The following is a 17308-nucleotide window of genomic DNA, read 5'->3' as shown; positions in this document are numbered from 1 at the left end:
GGACTGCAGGCGTGCACCACCATACCTGGCTATTTTATTTTATTTATTTTTAGCAGAGATGGGGGGGGGGTCTCACTATCTTGCCTAGGCTGGTCTCGAACTCCTGGGCTCAAGTGATCCTCCAGCCTTGGCCTCCCAAAGTGCAGAGCAGGGGTTCTTCTAGCTGTCAGTGGGGCAGGCCCCAGGAGGGCCTCCCACCCCAGCCCTCACTGGGAGGAGGGAGCAACAGAGGATGAAAGGGGGAGGGAGCAACAGAGGATGCAAGGGGAAGTGACCAGCGCCTGAGGCCCTAAAAACACAACAACTTTGTCAGGTCAAAATGGTTACTTAGAATAATGTCAGCCTCAAGGTCCCATTCAAAATCCACAGAGAATCCATTCAAATATCATTATGAAAGGAGAGTGAAGAAAGTACCTATTTGTGGAACAGATCTATACCCTACTTGCTTTCTTTCAGCGAGGCAGTGGAATTAAAGAGCTATCTGCATATTCCTTAAGCTGTGTTTTGCTTTGTTTAAGGCAATTTGGGATAATGGGCTAGTTCCTCCAATAGAGTGGCAGATGACACTAAGGAACCAGAGATTTGCCACAAAGCAAAGGAAACCGGAGCTCAGGGCCCCTCACTTGCAGGGCCCCTTCATGGTCTTGCACCTAATTCTGTCTGTAATTTTGTATTCTTTTTCTTTTTTTTCCTTTTGAGACACAGTCTCACTCTGCCACCCAGGCTGGAGTGCAGTGGTGCGATCTGGCTCGCTGCAAGCTCCGCCTCCGGGATTCACGCCATTCTCATGCCTCAGCCTCCCCAGTAGCTGGGACTACAGGCGCCCGCCACCACACCCAGCTAATTTTTTGTATTTTTAGTAGAGACGGAGTTTCACCGTGTTAGCCGGGATGGTCTCAATCTCCTGACCTCATGATCCGCCCGCCTCGGCCTCCCAAAGTGCTGGGATTACAGGCGTGAGCCATAGCGCCCAGCCCAATTTTGTGTTCTTTTTCTAAAGAACCCTGAATTATAGAAGCTCCAGGCCCCACCAAACCTGATCTGCCCCTTCACAGTTGATTTTTATTTTTCATTGGCTCCGTATTGGGGGTCCCTTGTGTCTGGGGGGAAATGTGGGCCTTTCCATCGGAATGAGGAAGAAATGTCCACTCGCCTTGAGCTTCTCGGTGGCATCTTCTATCTGGGTTATGTTGTCAGCGTGCTGCTGCTTCTTGATTGCCAGATGCTTTAAACATTCTTGGCTGAGTTTCTGTACAGGAAGGAGTTAGGAAAAAAGTCATAATACTGTCACTTTCCAAATAACAGGCCCCCCGCAGGGGTCACTTCCTTTTACCCTTGTATTCTTTTTCCAGTGGAGGCATCTGAAGGTGAGGTGACTTGCCCAAAGTCATGTGGCAAGTTGATGGATGAGCTGGGACTAGGACCTCTCTGATCCTCGGAGGTCCGCATCAGGTATGCCTCAAATCTTGATTTGCACCCCCTCCTCACACTTTACTTATCTAGGACAAGTCTTGCTTGTGACTTGCTTTTCCAGCCTTTCAAGTAGGACTTTAAGGCAAACAGCTTGGGGTCTGGGAAAGAGCATCTACTTATTGAGTATTAACTGAGCACCTATTATGTTCTGGGCCTTGTTCCAGGTGCTGTCCTCATGAAACATACATTCCAGGGAGTCTGTGACCCTCTGGTCCTGGACTATGTGAGAGGTCAGTGGGGTTCATGCTTCCTGCTCTTCCCACCTTTCATATCTTTGCTTTTTGAAATTGCTGTTTTCCCCAAGTCTGCTCTGCACTCCCCTTCCCCAAGGGTGTGATCTCATCTCCATCTTAGCCTTTCTTACAGCTGGCCTTACACTCAGCTGCTGGGCCCAGATCTGGCTGCCCCATTGACTGGGAGCTTCTTGAGGGCAGGCTCGCTTCATTCCCACTCCCCACAGGGACCAGGGGGTGACCCAGAAGTGTTTGCTGAATTGAACAGAATTATCAGGGGCTGGTCAGGCATGGTGGCTCATGTCTGTAATGCCAACACTTTGGGAGGCGGAGGTAGGAGGATCACTTGAGCCCAAGGAGTTCGAGACCAGTCTGGGCAACATGATGAGACTCTGCTTCTACCGCAAATAAAATAAAATAAAATAAAATTAGCTGGGCGTGGTGGCATGCACCTGTAGTCCTAGCTACTTGGGAGGCTGAGGTCAGGGGTGGGTCACCTGAGCCCAGGAGGTTGCAGTGAGCCATGATCATGCCGCTACAGCACTGCACTCCAGCCTGGGCAACAGAGTGGGACACTGTCTCCAAAAAAAAAAAAAAAAAAAAGAATTATCAGGAGCTGCCAGCTTCTCCCCCAACCAGCCAGGGAACTCTTCCAGGTCAGGGAAGAATCTGATCTATTCCTTGACTCATGGCCCAAAATATATGCTGAATAGATGTTTGGTGAATGATGGATGGATGAATGAATAATGGGTGAATGGATAGGAAAGTGGGTATGTGGATGCAAAATGAGTATTCATAGTGTCAACCTTACATAATGAGATTCAAGAGCTGAGCATAGTGGCTTGCACCTGTAATCCCAGCTACTCAGGAGGCTGAGGTGGGAGAATCACTTAAGGCCAGGAGTTTGAGACCAGCCTGGGCAACATAGCAAGACCCCATCTCTACCAAAAAACAACAAACAAAACAAAACAAAACAAAAAACCTGGCTGGGCATGGTGGAGAATGCCTGAAGTTCCAGCTGCTTGGGAGGATGACATTCACAGGCTATAGAAATGATTAGCAAAGAAATAAATTGATGGTGGCTAGCTTTGTTTAATGAACTATTCAGGCAAAATTGTTAAGAATGAAAAAATTAAATAAATGTAAATGGGATAAAAGTTTATAAATGAACATTTCATAGTGTTAAAAATTGTTTTCAGGCTGGGCGCGGTGGCTCACGCCTGTAATCCCAGCACTTTGGGAGGCCGAGACGGGCGGATCACGAGGTCAGGAGATCGAGACCATCCTGGCTAACACGGTGAAACCCCGTCTCTACTAAAAATACAAAAAATTAGCCGGGCGAGGTGGCAGGCGCCTGTAGTCCCAGCTACAAGGGAGGCTGAGGCAGGAGAATGGCGTGAACCCCGGGGGGCGGAGCCTGCAGTAAGCCGAGATCGCACCACTGCACTCCAGCCTGGGTGAAAGAGCGAGACTCCGTCTCAAAAAAAAAAAAAAAAAAAAATTGTTTTCAGGCTGGGCACAGTGGCTAACGCCTGTAATCCCAGCACTTTGGGAGGCTGAGGCGGGCAGATCACCTGAGGTCGGGGGTTCGAGACCAGCCTGACCAACATGGAGAAACTCCGTCTCTACTATAAATACAAAATTAGCCAGGCATGGTGGCGCATGCCTGTAATCCCAGCTACTTGGGAGGCTGAGGCAGGAGAATCACTTGAACCCAGGAGGCGGAGGTTGTAGTGAGCCAAGATCGCACCATTGCACTCCAACCAGGGCAACAAGAGTGAAACTCCGTCTCAAAAATAAACAAACAAACAAACGAAAATTGTTTTCAGTAACTTAATATCATGTTATGTTAAATGAAGTAATAGGTCATCATAAAATGTCTGAATCATTTATATGGTATAGAAAAGCTAAATATATTTTGATCTGTTAACAAAAAAAAATTGAGGAGCCATCTTTCTAGAAATTATGAAATTATTTTCATCTACAAATGCTGGCAGCAAACAGCTAAAAATTACTTACTTCCTAGGTTTTTCACTGGAAATCTGGGTTACTAAGAGTGAAAATTGTAGTTAATATATGTGATTAAAACTACTTGATATAAACAATTCTATTTACAGAGTGTATAAAGAAAGTCAGATGTGTTTTTGGTAAATAAAGACTGTTGAAAGACAGTAATTTTTCTTTTGCATGAGAAAGAACTTTGTGTAGTCAAAATGATAATGGGAAAAGGGAAGTAAATTTTTGTCCTAAGGTAGAATGCCAAAATAAAAAGGAAGTATAGGACAAAACTGAAGATTTAAGCAAAGTCTAGAAGGTCTGTGGAAGATTAATGTCACAAAAGACATTTTGTATGTGATCAAATTGGTTAAAATGAGAAGGAAATGGCCGGGTGTGGTGGCTCATGCCTGTAATCCCAGAACTTTGGTATGCTGAGGCAGGCAGATCACGAAGTCAGGAGTTTGAGACCAGCCTGACCAACACGGAGAAACCCCGTCCCTACTAAAAATACGAAAATTAGCCAGGTGTGGTGGCACACACCTGTAATCACAGCTACTCAGGAGGCTGAGGCAGGAGAATTGCTTGTACCTGGGAGGCAAAGGTTGCAGTGAGACAGTTCATGCCACTGCACTCCAGCCTGGGCAACAAGAGCGAAACTCCATTTCAAAAAAAAAAGAAGGAAATTTTTTATAAGTTTTTCTAAAACTTAAGTGTTAATATCAAAAGCACACTCATGTAAGGCCAGAGTCTGGGCTCCTGTGTTGGAACAACCGGGTTTTATCAGAGCATTGATCTGCTCTTTAATAGAAAATAATGAGAGATTATCGAAGGTTTATGGAAATCTTATCTTGTGTAGTCAAAGATGACTGAGATTGGATGATTGATAATATACTAACACATAAGTAATTTTTTTCTTTTTTTGAGACAGGGTCTCACTTTGTCACCCAAGATGAAGTTCAGTGGTGCAATCTTGGCTCACTGCAGCCTTGACCTCCCAGGCTCAAGCAATCCTCCTGCCTCAGCCCCCCAAGTAGCTGGGACTATAGGCACACACCACCACATGCAGCTAATTTTTGTATCTTTTGTAGAGACAGGATTTCACCATGTTGCTCAGGCTGGTTTTGAACTCCTGAGCTCAAGTGATCTGCCTGCCTTGGCCTCCCAAAGCGCTAGGATTTCAGGTATGAGTCACTGTGCCTGGCCTAAAAATAAAACTTGTTTTTCTCCTTTGAATAAAAATGTAATGTATTAATAAGAGATGGTAAAAGACATATTTACTTTTGCATAAATGGCAAAGAAAAGGTAACCAGGGAGAGTTTGTCCCCTGCTGTCTTTATTAGGTCTCTCTTTTTTTTTTTTTTTTTGAGACAGAGTCTCGCTCTTTCACCCAGGCTGGAGTGCAGTGGCGCGATCTCGGCTCACTGCAAGCTCCGCCTCCCGGGTTCACGCCATTCTCCTGCCTCAGCCTCTCCGAGTAGCTGGGACTACAGGCGCCCGCCACCACGCCCGGCTAATTTTTTGTATTTTTAGTAGAGACGGAGTTTCACCGTGGTCTCGATCTCCTGACCTCGTGATCCGCCCGCCTCGGCCTCCCAAAGTGCTGGGATTACAAGCGTGAGCCACCGCGCCCGGCCTTAGGTCTCTTGATTGAGAACTGAATCTCCTCTATCAGAGTGGTTTTTGCTTTTTGAAATCTTTGAATTATCATTTTGGCTAAATTAATTACCATTATTTTGTAGTGACCTGTGATTCTATTTTGATCATGTGTTTTAAACCTTTCTTATTTTTATGTCAAGTGTTTTAAACCTTTAATATTTGAGATACTTCTCAAAATTAAATTTCAAATTCAAAATTTAAGTCTTTTTGACCCAAGCTAACTTGGGCATAACCAGGACCCCTGGAAGTCCAAAAGAGACACATTAGGCTTATTTGGGATGTCAAAGTCATATGGGAAATATTGTCAAATAAGAAATGATGTTTAACTTTCTTTGAGTTATGTTTATAAAAGTGTATTATTATTATTATTATTATTTTTTTTTTTTTACAGCCCAGAGGTCCTTTATTTTTTTTTTCTTTTAACACCTATTATGCCATGAATTCATAGGGAATAGGTTCCAGCAGCTCAGGCTCCTTCCCATTGGTTCTCACAAAGTGTGCTTCTCTGGGTGGAGCAGGCTGGCGCTTTAGTTGAACCCAGGTACCTTTCTCTTTGGCTTCTTTCTTTTTCTGATCATTTTCCTTCACGCGTTTCAGGAAGCTATCTCGGCTCTTAGAGTGCTTAATGTGCTCAATACGCACATTAATTCTCTTGGCAAGAATCTTGCCCTTAACTTGTTTGTTTACAACAATGCCAACAGCATGCTGGGTAACATTGTAGACTCTTCCAGTTTTGCCATGGTAACACTTGTGGGGCATTCCTTTTTGAACAGTACCCATACCCTTGATGTCTACAATATCACCTTTCTTATAGATTCGCATATACGTGGCCAAAGGAACAACTCCATGTTTTCTAAAAGGCCTAGAGAACATATATCGGGTGCCTCTCCTCTTTCCCTTTGTGTTTGTCATTTTGGTGAATTACTGGAAGATGGCGGTTCCGGCCGAAAGGACAAGTGTATTATTAATGTGTTCCAAAATTGTATGACATTCCTAAAAGTCTGATATGTCTCGGTATATGTTATCAGTATATCATTATCATAATTATTATGATAAACTGTTGTATGCCATACAAATAACCAAATAGCCTGGTCAATTTCATCTTTGACCGTGGCTATTCTAAGCCTTTCATCATCCACAGACAATTTTTTTTTTTTTTTTTTTTTTTTTTGAGACAGAGTCTCATTCTGTCGCCCAGGCTGGAGTGCAGTGGCGTGATCTCGGCTCACTGCAAGCTCCACCTCCCAGGTTCAGGCCATTCTTCTTCCTCAGCCTCCCAAGTAGCTGGGACTACAGGTGCCCGCCACCGTGCCCGGCTAATTTTTTTTTGTATTTTTAGTAGAGACAGGGTTTCACTGTGGTCTCGATCTCCTGACCTCGTGATCCGCCTGCTTAAGCCTCCCAAAGTGCTGGGATTACTGGCGTGAGCCACCGCGCCCGGCCGACAACTTTTATTTTACTTTGATTCTTTTAAAAAAAAGTCGTTTATAATCAGCTACAAAATTTGCTTCTTCTTTAAAGAAATTTTTGGATAAAACCCTGACAAGTACTCTTGAATACAGGTTTCTGGTAACTTCAGATATCATACCATTGGATTAAGTAAGAGCTTCCAGAACTCTAATAAAAACCTGAGGCATTCATGCAGACTGCTAACCCAATATCAAGCAGAGCAAGAATTATTTACATGGGACTAAACTGATAGAGGATAAAAGTGATTTTTATGATTTTAAAAATTTGAAACATTGCTGATTCTTTTTATATTGTTTTTCAGTCAAGAAAATTTTTTCTTTTGTCACAGCAACTGGATAAAGTATACTTTCGTGAGCAAAATTGAAACATTTGTCTTTCTCTCTACCTGATTTCTCCAAAGTTTGCAAACTATTTGTATTTATTTTATTTTTTATTTTCATTTTTAAAATTAATTAATTTTTTTTTTTTTAGACAGAGTCTTGCTCTGTCACCCAGGCTGGAGTGCAGTGGCACGATCTCGGCTCACTGCAACCTCCGCCTCCCAGGTTCAAGCGATTCTCCTGCCTCAGCCTCCCAAGTAGCTGGGACTACAGGTACATACCACCACGCTTGGCTAATTTTTCTTTTTTTCTTTTTGAGGCAGAGTCTTGCTCTGTTGCCCAGGCTGGAGTGCAGTGGAGCAATCTTGGCTCACTGCAACCTCTGCCTCCTGGGGTTCAAGCAATTCTCCTGCCTCAGCCTCCCGAGTAGCTGGGATTACAGGTGCCCACCACCATGCCCAGCTAATTTTTGTATTCTTAGTAGAGATAGGTTTCACTATGTTGGTCATACTGGTCTCAAACTCCTGACCTCGTGATCCACCCACTTTGGCTTCCCAAAGTGCTGGGGTTATAGGCATGAGCCACCGCGCCCAGCATAATTTTTGTATTTTTAGTAAAGACAGGGTTTCCCCATGTTGGCCAGGCTGATCTCCAACTCCTGACCTCAACTGATCCGCCCACCACAGCCTCCCAAAGTGCTGGGATTACAGGCATGAGCCACCACACCTGGCTATTTGTGAGTATTCTTATTTTATGACAACACAGTTATTTGCATAAGTTCAATAAGAATATGTTTTCTTTCATAACAGACCACATTGGAGACACTGGTAATTTTACCAAGGCTTTGACTGAAATGATATATCTTCATATATGACCAGACTGCTTTCAGGAACTGAAATCAAGTTTACAGAGCCCATAAAAAGACCCTTAGGGGCCAGGCTTGGTGGCTCAGGCTTGTAATCCCAGCACTTTGGGAGGCTGAGGTAGGTGGATCACTTGAGTCCAGGAGTTTGAAACCAGCCTGGGCAACAAAGTGAGACCCCGCCTCTATTAAAAATGTTAACAAGAATAAAATAAAATACAATAAAAGGGGGCCCAGCACTTTGGGACACTGAGGTGGGCAGTTCACTTGAGGTCGGGGTGTTCAAGACCACCCTGGCCAACATGGTGAAGCCACATCTCTACCAACAAATACAAAAATTAGCCAGGAGTGGTGGTGCACACCTGTAGTTCCAGCTACTCAGGAAGCTGGAGTGGGAGAATCACTTGAACCTGGGAGGCGAAGGCTGCAATGAGCCAAAATTGCACTACTGCACTCCAGCCTGGGCAAGAGTGAGACCCTGTCAAAAAAAAAAAAAAAAAAAAAGACCCTTGGAAAGACTGGACTGGCTTGGTCCTTGTCTACACAGTTCCCTTACAAGGTTCCCAACCTTGTGGTAAGTAAAGAATGTCACTTTCCGACAGGTCTAGGAACCTCAATATATTTTGGGACCTTGAGAGGAGAAGAATTCACCCAATGTGTATGGGTATCACAGGCATAGTCTGATGGTGAATCCTTGGTTTGGCTTTTTAGCTGTGAGGCTTTTAAAAGTCAAGTCCAGGCCAGGCGTGGTGTCTCACACCTGTAATCCCAGCACTTTGGGAGGCTGAAGCAAGAGGATCACTTGAGCCCAGGAATTCTAGACCAGCCTGGACAACATGGTGAAACCCCGTCTCTACAAAAAAAATACGAAAAAAAAAAAATTAGCCAGGTGTGGTGGTGCATGCCTATAGTCCCAGTTACTTGGGAGGCTGAGGTAGGAGGATCGCTTGAGCCTGGGAGATGGAGGTTGCAGTGAGCCAAGATCATGCCATTGCACTCTAGTCTGGGTGACAGAGTGAGACCCTGTGTCTCAAAAAATAAAAATAAAAAAGTCGAATCCAAAATTCCTTATGAAAGTCCCAATAATGCAAATTATCAGGCCAAGTATAATACTAAAACTTACTTTGCAAGTAAATTTGTCCTATCAAGACTCATTTTTGGTAAAAACAGGGAACTAGAGAGAGAAAAATTATGTTTCAAAAGAAAATCTTAGCACACCTGTTATGCACACCTGTTATTCCTGTTATTAGATTCCAGCCCTGGCCATTGTTTTTGAGTTTTTATTTTCCTACAATTTGGACTAAATCCTGAATTATTTCCTGGCTACAACAAGGAATGTTGTAGAAAAAGTTTTAGAAGCCAATTCCTGGCTTTTAAAGAAGGCTTGGGATTTTCTTCATGATGTTTTTAGTTGACTCCCCAGTGGAATAGGTTTGGTGTTGTTCTGCCGTAGAGATTCTCTTTTTCATTTATTTATTTATTTATTTATTTATTTATTTATTTATTTATTTATTTAAGACAGAGTCTCACTCTGTCATCCAGGCTGGAGTGCAGTGGCGTGATCTCGGCTCATTGCAACCTCCATCTCCTGGGTTCAAGTGATTCTCATGCCTCAGCCTCCTGAGTAGCTGGGATTACAGATGTGTACCACCACACCTGGCTGATTTTCATATTTTTTAGTAGAGACGAGGTTTTACCATGTTGGCCAGGCTGGTCTCGAACTCCTGGCCTCATGTGATCCTCCTGCCTCAGCCTCCCAAAGTGCTGGGATTACAGGCATGAGCCACTGTGCCCGACTGCTTATGTCATGCTTACGTTTACCAAGAATGTAAATTTACATTCTTGGTAAACAATTTAGGAACTGTTTCTTCTTTTTTCCTTAAAAACTTATATGTAACTGCTGCTCATCAGAGTAGATAGTCACAGAAATTTGAATCTATGGTCCCAGTTGGCCATCCTTAAGCTTTAGGCTTGGATAAACTCTGTACTTAATCATATTTTGTGAATCTTATTACTTTAAGTTGACAGTAGGTAGTGGGTAGGGGGATGGACAAATGGATGGGTGAGGTTCTTGAGCCAGATCTGTGGAAAGCAGCCTTGTTAATTCTGAATAACAGTTTTTCAAGGAGCCATTATTATAATTACATCCATTTCATATGTTAAAAAAAGGAAGGGTCTGATGGCAGGGACAGGTCTTGAGCCCACGACTCCACTGGATTGTCCCCCATGATCCCCTTTTCACCTTTGAGTTCCAAGGTTGTCACAATGTGGTGGTCTGCAGTCATGCAGTACCGGAGAAAAGCTCACGATGGGGCTGAGTTCATTACAGAAGACTTCTTGGAGACAAGTGGTAGGATCAACATCTGTCAGACAGGAGGGCCTACCTCACCCAGGCTTCATGAAACCCAGAGAGAGAGAAGGATTTGAGAGGAGCTGCAGAACAAGTCAGCTGGGAAGCTGGAGCAGGACCCCAGAGCCCCTGGGCACTGTTAGGATTGTGCATAGGTGAGGATTCCATGGTGATAATGGCCCTGCTGGGGGCATCTGGCTAATGGAGTCCTGGGTTCAAGGCCTGCCCCTGCCTCCAGAGCCTTCCTCTTGTGGCCTATAAAATGGCTGTAATAATAATGGCTCACCCGGGGATGCCATGAGCAGGAATGGGAGTGTCTGTGTGGCCAGGGAGAGGAGGTAGGTAGTGACAGCTGAGGCTGCTCCCAGGGCAGTCAGGCCGTCTTCAGCTCAAGGTTCACAGGCCCTTTCTGTGGACTGCAGACTGAGTAAACCTGAGATGTCTGTGTGGCTTTCTGAGCTACACAGGGCTGTTTATTAAGAGGGAGAGTTTGTACCTCTGTTAACTAAAAGGCAGACTGTCTTCCAGCCCAATGGCAGTGTAGTGGATAGGCCATGGTGGACACGGTCAAGGACATCTGGGTATCAGCCTGGGCTCCCAACCTCTCACTCCTAAACCCACCTTTTCTGAAGCTCAACTGATGGCTTTGGCTCGCCTTTGCCCTTCCTTGGGTCTCAGACTCCCGCTCTGAACTTTCGATCGACCGCTTAGACGCCCTCTGGGGCACCTTTGGTTTCCAGGTTGTAACCCGCCAACGGCCCCCTCCTCGGCCGTTATGCCTGGGCTGGCTCCCCCAACTGCCGCGCGGCGAACCCCGTCGCCATCGTCCCTACCTGCACGTGCACCGCTGCGTCCAGCGCCAGGCCCACCGGGTGGCCGCGGTGCGCGCCCAGCACCGGGCAAAGCGCGCACACGCAGCGGCGGCAGCGGCTACAGAAGAGCTCAACCACGCGGTCGCCATGCTCCGGGCAGCGCCAGCCGCCTCCCTCGACAAGCTCCGACTCCCCAGGGGTCCGGCTCCTGGCCGCCGCGCCCGCCATTCATCTCCGCCACCTCCGGCTCCCCGGGGCACCGGGCGGGGCCCCCGAGGGAAAACGAAACCTAGGCCGTGGGCGGGGCAGCTCCAGGCCTGCCGGCCGGCCGCTAAGTAGATAACAGCCCTCGGGAGCAGCGTCGGGCCTCGGAGCATCCTCTGACCAGCAGGGTGCTCCCTCTGCCCGCCCAGGCCGGGAGGTGGACCCAGCAGAAATAGGAGGCTCCTAATGAGCCAGCTGGGAGAGGGTGGGCTTCCTGCTTAATGACGCTGGTCCAATAACGCCCAGAAAACTGCAGCCCTGATGATGGGACCAAAGTTGGCTGTGACTTTCGGGGGTGCTCCTCTCACTTTACCTTGTTCCTCTCTTGCTGTTTTCCCGGGGAAGATAACCATTCCCACAACTGTAAGATACTTCGTCAACCTCAAATAAGGACACAGAGATTCTCCAATTGAGTTTATCTCTGACTGAGCAGAAGGATTGCAATTCGGGAATAAATGTGCCATGGCACCCAAGGGGTGGGGGCGCGGAGTACTCAGGGAGGCAAAGGAAAGCAGAGGCTTTTAAAGGCAAAACGAGAAGGATTGCATACCTTTTGGTGTTGTTTGTTTTCTTTTTTTTTTTTTTTGGAGACGAGTCTCGCTCTGTAGCCCAGGCTGCAGTGCAGTGGCGCGATCTTTGCTCACTGCAAGCGCCGCCTCCTTGGTTCACGCCACACTCCTGCCTCAGCCTCCTGAGTAACTGGAACTACAGGCGCCCGCCACCATGCCCGGCTAATTTTTTGTATTTTTAGTAGAAAAGGGGTTTCACCGTGTTAGCCAGGATGGTCTCGATCTTCTGACCTCGTGATCTGCCCGCCTCGGCCTCCCAAAGTGCTGGGATTACAGGCGTGATCCAGCGTGCCCGGCCAGATCGTTTTAAAATAATAATACTTGGTTACAAGAATTAATACAGGTGGCTTCAGTCCAAAAGTTGAACAGGCAGTTGCTGGGCAGATGTCCTCATATCATGGCTTTTGTGCAAGGTTGTGGTTCTTTGTGCAAGGTTGCAGTTTGGTGGAATCTCTTGCAATAATAGTTCCTGTTACCAGCCAAATCGTCGATGAGGGTCCCCCACTTCATGGTCTCCCAGCACCATTTAGTTTGTTTGAGACAGGGTCTGGCTCTGTTGCCCAGGCTGGAGTGCAATAGTGCGATCATAGCTCACTGCAGCCTCTAACTCTTGGGCTCAAGTGATCTTCCCACCTCATTCTCTGGAGTAGCTGGGACTACAGGAGCACCATTTAGTTTGGTTTTGACGTAAGTGACTCTTTTGGTACTGACAACTTTCACACACACACCGCCACCCCAAATTCCAATTGCCCCCCAGGCTCAAGTCTCGACTCCCACTTATAAAGCCCTTAGCTCTTTCTTAAGATCCTTGGTCCCCGCCCTGCCTATGCTCCACACTGTACTTTTTCAAGACTGGGGGACGTGCACTTTACCCTGCTTGGAACATTCTTCTTCCCAAATGCCCTTTGCCCTGAGTATTCCAACTTATCCTGCAGGTTTCTACCTTACTATCTTTTCCTCCAGGAAGCCTTCCCTGCTTCTCCTTCCAGAACAGCCTATGCTTTCCCTATCCTGGCCCTCCCCCATTCCCCCAGCCATGACTGAAAACTGGAGAGGGCAAAGACTGTCTGTTCTGCCTGTTTTCCAGCTTGGTGTCTGACTCCAACAGTAGATAGTTAATTGGTATTTGTGGAACGAATCAAGAAAAGGAAAGCTCCTTGTAGTAAAGTGGCCAGATGTTTATTATTTTGTTACATTATTTCCATTGCACATTCCACATCTATTTATTTTCACTTTTATTTATTATTATTATTTTTCACAAAGGTACAAGGAATTTCAGAAACAACATTAAAACAATCATTCAAACTGTTTCAGGCACGGTTTCAATTAAAAGCATAGATTTGATTTCTGACTTCCTGTTTCCCTCTATGATACAATCTCAAGTTTTGTTCCAGGAAGCACAATTATTGTAGCGTTAAGGTGGATACCCGCCAAAGCTCATCTCCTAGTGCTGTCCTCATTCTCAGAAAGTTCCTGAGTCAACAGAAAGGGGACGCCCAGGGTATGGAATAAGGAGATGAGGGCATGCTCTGCCAACTGGCTGGGACCTGAATGTGCTAGGCAAGTTCCACTACATCAGCTCAAGAACATAAACAAAAACGTAATTTAAAAAACAGATGGTTTAAAAAAATATCTGATAAAAATTACCTATCCCTCTCCCTTGCTGTGAAATAATTTAAATAATTTATTCTAGATGTAAAAATAATAATAAAAAAAAGTTTGTTCAAAGACACCTGTGTCCTGTTTGTAAGTGTGCAGTCTGGGTCCCTTGGGGTGGAGGGGGCTGGCCAAGGAATGGCGCTGTGCAGAGGCATACCGGGAAGCTCTCTGGATGCGACTCCACCTCTACCGCTTGGCAGTCAGTGACCTTGGCATGATGTTTCTTCATTTCTCTGAGGCTAGGTCTTTGATTCTGAACATGGGGACTGTAATGCCTGCCTGACCTGTGTTAGAATAGCATGTGTCACTGAGTGGAGGTGGGAGGAGTTTGTAAACTGTGAAGTGCTAGCCACACAGGTGGGAAAGGTAAGCCTATCCTGTAGAGCTCTCCTGCCCTGACAATGCCTGGGATTTGGCCTTCTGTTCTGGAGCACACTAAGGCAATCTTGGCTAGTGCATCATACGGGAGTGAGCCCCAGTGACTGAGTAAATGGAGAATAAGACAAGGAACATGAGCATCTGGCCTGTGCAGACAGACAAGCAGAATAAACCACAGCTGGGGAAGGGGCAAACAGGGGCACTGAACCCCCATTGTGCTGCAGCTGTGGTTCCCAGAGATGTTGAGGGAGGGCTTGGGACAACTCTTCTGGACTTTTAAGGAGACACCAGCCAGGACTTAAGAGATCTGGGTTGAGTCCCAGCTCCTGTCTGGAGCTTGCTGTCCTCTTCATCTTTATTGCAAATAGGTACACATGCAGTCTTCCATCCTCACTGTACTGCAGATCACCTGTGGAGCTTATATGAACATACAGGCCCTACTCTGGAGATTCAGCTTCAGTTGGTCTGGAATGTGGCCTGGGCATCTGTATTTCCTGCACGCTCCCAAAGGGATTCTAATGTACACAGCTTGGGTTGAAACCTACCAGGCTAGGTGGCCTCCTGCAGTCTCCACCTCAGCTCCAGAATCGAATCGCCCTGTGCAATGATCATCTGCCCCTCCTTGGTAAGGAGGGACCAATTTCACTTCTAATCATTCCCAGTCTCGATGGACTATTGTATTGACCACTGAACTTTAGAGTAGGGCTCGGAACACAGATTCACTAAGGAGGGACAAAGAAAAGCTTTCAGGCTAGAAGGGAACTTTGGGACCATCTGGTCCTACTTCTTTACCTCATATAGTCATTTCAGAAGACCTCCTGGTTAGGTGGCCAGAGGCTCTGCTGGCATGTCTCCAGTGATGGGGGCCCCCTACCTCCTGGGGGACTCTTCTGTTAACTAGGGCTGAAATCTGCCCACGTCATCCTGCAGGAGGTGGGCTGTGTACCTGAGGGCCTTGGTGGTGGCAGTCAGCAGTCATGGGCACAGCTCTGAAGTGTGCGTCCCTCCATAAGGGACAGCATCTACCCACATCAGTCTGATTCTGGTTGGAAAGGTTGGGTTTTGACCTCCTGCTTGTGTTGAGAATTGGGTTGAATGCACCTGGCCCCTTGCCAGTGTCTGTTAGTTTCTGCAGCAAACCCAGATCACCCCACAGGTAGTTTTCCCTTAGGTGAAGGTTTCAGGTGGCAGATCCTGCAGAGAGCAGCTTGTTCCAGGGTACCCCTTGTTCAGATGAAGAAACTGAGACCAGAGAGGGCAGGACTTGCAGGAGGTCACTGAGTAAGCTGGGGCACAGCTGAGGCCAAAAGCAACAGATTTCTACTCCAGGGCTGAGAACTGCATCAGACCCAAAACAGCAAAAAGACAGACCCAGAAAAGCAGGATCTCAGCCCAGCCCTGCCATGAAACAAATATCACTTGCCTCTCTCTAGGCCTTAGTTTCCCCACCTGTAAAACGAGGAACTTGGGTCAAATCACTAGTTTTCAAATGTCTAAAAAAATTTTTTTTACTAGCAGAATTGTTTTTCATAGTAGCCCAACATATAAAATAGAAGGGAGCTGTCTGATTGGAACACAGTGTGGGGAAGGGAGACACAGCCTTCTTGCTTAGTCTTCCCCTATTCTCTCTCTCTCTTTTTTTTTTTTGGAGACGGAGTCTCGCTCTGTCACCCAGGCTGTAGTACAGTCCGCAATCTCAGCTCACTGCAACCTCCACCTCCCAGGTTCAAGTAATTTCTCCTATTTCAGCCTCCTGAATAGCTGGGATTACAGACGCTCACCACCATGGCTGGCTAATTTTTTTTTTTTTTTTTTTTGAGACGGAGTCTCACTCTGTCACCGAGGCTGGAGTGAAGTGGCGTGATCTTGGTTCACTGCAACCTCCGCCTCCCAGGCTCAAGTGATTCTCCTGCCTCAGCGTCCCAAGTAGCTGAGATTACAGGCACGCACCACCACGCCTGGTTAATTTTTGTATTTTTAGTAGAGACGGGGTTTCACCATGTTGGCCAGGCTGGTCTTGAACTCCTGACCTCAGAAGATCCACCCAGCTCGGCCTCCCAAAGTGCTGGGATTATAGGCGTGAGCTACCACACCCGGCCGGATTTTTGTATTTTTAGTAGAGACGGGGTTTCACCATGTTGGCCAGGCTGGTTTCTTTCTTTCTTTCTTTTTTTTTTTTTTTTTTGAGACGGACTTTTGCTCTTATTGCCCAGGCTAGAGTGCAGTGGCACAATCTCGGCTCACCGCAACCCCTGCCTTCCAGTTTCAAGCAATTCTCCTGCCTCAGCCTCCCAAGTCACTGGAATTACAGGCACCTGCCACCACGCCCGGCTAATTTTTTTTGTATTTTTAGTGTAGACGGGGTTTCACCATGTTGATCAGGCTGGTCTCGAACTGCTGACGTCGTGATCCACCCGCCTCGGCCTCCCAAAGTGCTGGAATTACAGGCGTGAGCCACCGCGGCTGACGAGGCTGGTTTCAAACTCCTGACCTCAAGCAATCCGCCCACCTCGGCCTCCCAAAGTGCTGGGATTACAGGCGTGAGCCACTGCGTCTGGCCCAGTCTTCCCCTATTCTCTGGACCACAGTTTGAAAATCACAGACAGGTCAACCTAGGTCCTTCCAGCCCTAGTTTACTACTGTGTTCTTTCCTCTTGAGAAGTTACAGCTCATCATGGGCCCTTAATAACAGAATTCAACAGAAGGCATCATCTGAAAACAAAGTCAATTCAGAAACTGTTGCTGCAAGAAGGCAAATAGAAAAACGGCACCATGTCCCACTGGAATCTCTTTCAGCGATGGAGAGTTTTGTTTTCTGGTAAAAAATATAGAAATAGTGGTTGTTCTTGGGGGGACTTGTGGTTTGGTTCTAAACCTCCCCACAGAGCCGAGTGGTGTCCCTGAGGGTGAGGAGGGCAGAGGTCTCTGCTCAGAGCTGCTCTGAGCCCATCCGCAAGTTTTTGATCTCCAGTTCCAACTGTTTGGCCTGGACCTCTCGCTGGGTCAACAGCTCCCGGAGCCTTCGGATCTCCTCCTGTTGCCGGTAGAACATCTGCAGCAACTGGGGAAGAAAGAAGGGAAGGCAGGATCACCAGGGTGTCAGGACACCAGCTGAAAGCTAAACCACTATCCCTCTTTGACTCAGAAAGGTGGAGGCGGTCACATTAACATGGCTGAGGCCTGATGGGGCTGTCACTGTATAGATCTTTTACAAACACCTTGTTTACTTCACCCAACAAATGAAATTCAAGAAGACTGGAATAT

General features: G+C 46.6%; 3 protein-coding genes and 1 long non-coding RNA gene across 10 annotated transcripts in view; 1 reads left to right on the top strand and 3 right to left on the bottom strand.

The window, feature by feature from the left end:
* TRIM14 (tripartite motif containing 14) overlaps nucleotides 1-11670 on the bottom strand; it is a 52591-nt gene extending 40921 nt beyond the window's left edge. For 6 of the 7 annotated variants that reach the window (XM_063636188.1, XM_055271730.2, XM_063636190.1 and 3 more), the window contains exons 1-2: nucleotides 11196-11669; nucleotides 1154-1249 (exon numbers count right to left, since the gene is read on the bottom strand). In XM_063636188.1, coding sequence (XP_063492258.1) covers nucleotides 1154-1249; nucleotides 11196-11402 — 303 coding nt within the window. In that variant the 5' untranslated portion in view covers nucleotides 11403-11669. Of the gene's footprint in view, nucleotides 1-1153; nucleotides 1250-11195 lie in introns of all 7 variants that reach the window. The other variant, XM_055271726.2, reaches the window with a different exon arrangement.
* On the bottom strand, nucleotides 5735-6631 carry LOC129479126 (large ribosomal subunit protein eL21). The gene has a single exon (XM_055271733.2). It carries the CDS (start codon nucleotides 6270-6272, stop codon nucleotides 5790-5792), a length of 483 nt encoding a protein of 160 aa, XP_055127708.1. The 5' UTR covers nucleotides 6273-6631; the 3' UTR covers nucleotides 5735-5789.
* LOC134736186 (uncharacterized) lies at nucleotides 10332-13737 on the top strand. The gene is made up of 2 exons (XR_010120013.1): nucleotides 10332-10517; nucleotides 11103-13737. It is a non-coding gene; the product is annotated as an uncharacterized lncRNA (long non-coding RNA).
* A 2917-nt stretch (nucleotides 13738-16654) lies between these two features.
* CORO2A (coronin 2A) overlaps nucleotides 16655-17308 on the bottom strand; it is a 68404-nt gene continuing 67750 nt past the window's right edge. Inside the window, exon 12 of the mRNA XM_055271724.2 lies at nucleotides 16655-17105. Within this exon, the coding sequence (XP_055127699.1) occupies nucleotides 16974-17105 (132 nt within the window). The 3' untranslated portion in view covers nucleotides 16655-16973. The remainder of the gene's footprint in view (nucleotides 17106-17308) is intronic.

This window comes from Symphalangus syndactylus, chromosome 3 (genome assembly GCF_028878055.3).
Source record: "Symphalangus syndactylus isolate Jambi chromosome 3, NHGRI_mSymSyn1-v2.1_pri, whole genome shotgun sequence".
In the NCBI taxonomy this organism is placed as follows: Eukaryota; Metazoa; Chordata; class Mammalia; order Primates; family Hylobatidae; genus Symphalangus; species Symphalangus syndactylus.
Note: the sequence above shows the minus strand (reverse complement) of the source record. Positions and strands in the feature narration are given on the sequence as shown.

Coding starts and splice junctions, on each gene's coding strand:
- LOC129479126 (XM_055271733.2), bottom strand. CDS start 6,272: ATGACAAACACAAAGGGAAAGAGGAGAGGCACCCGATATATGTTCTCT.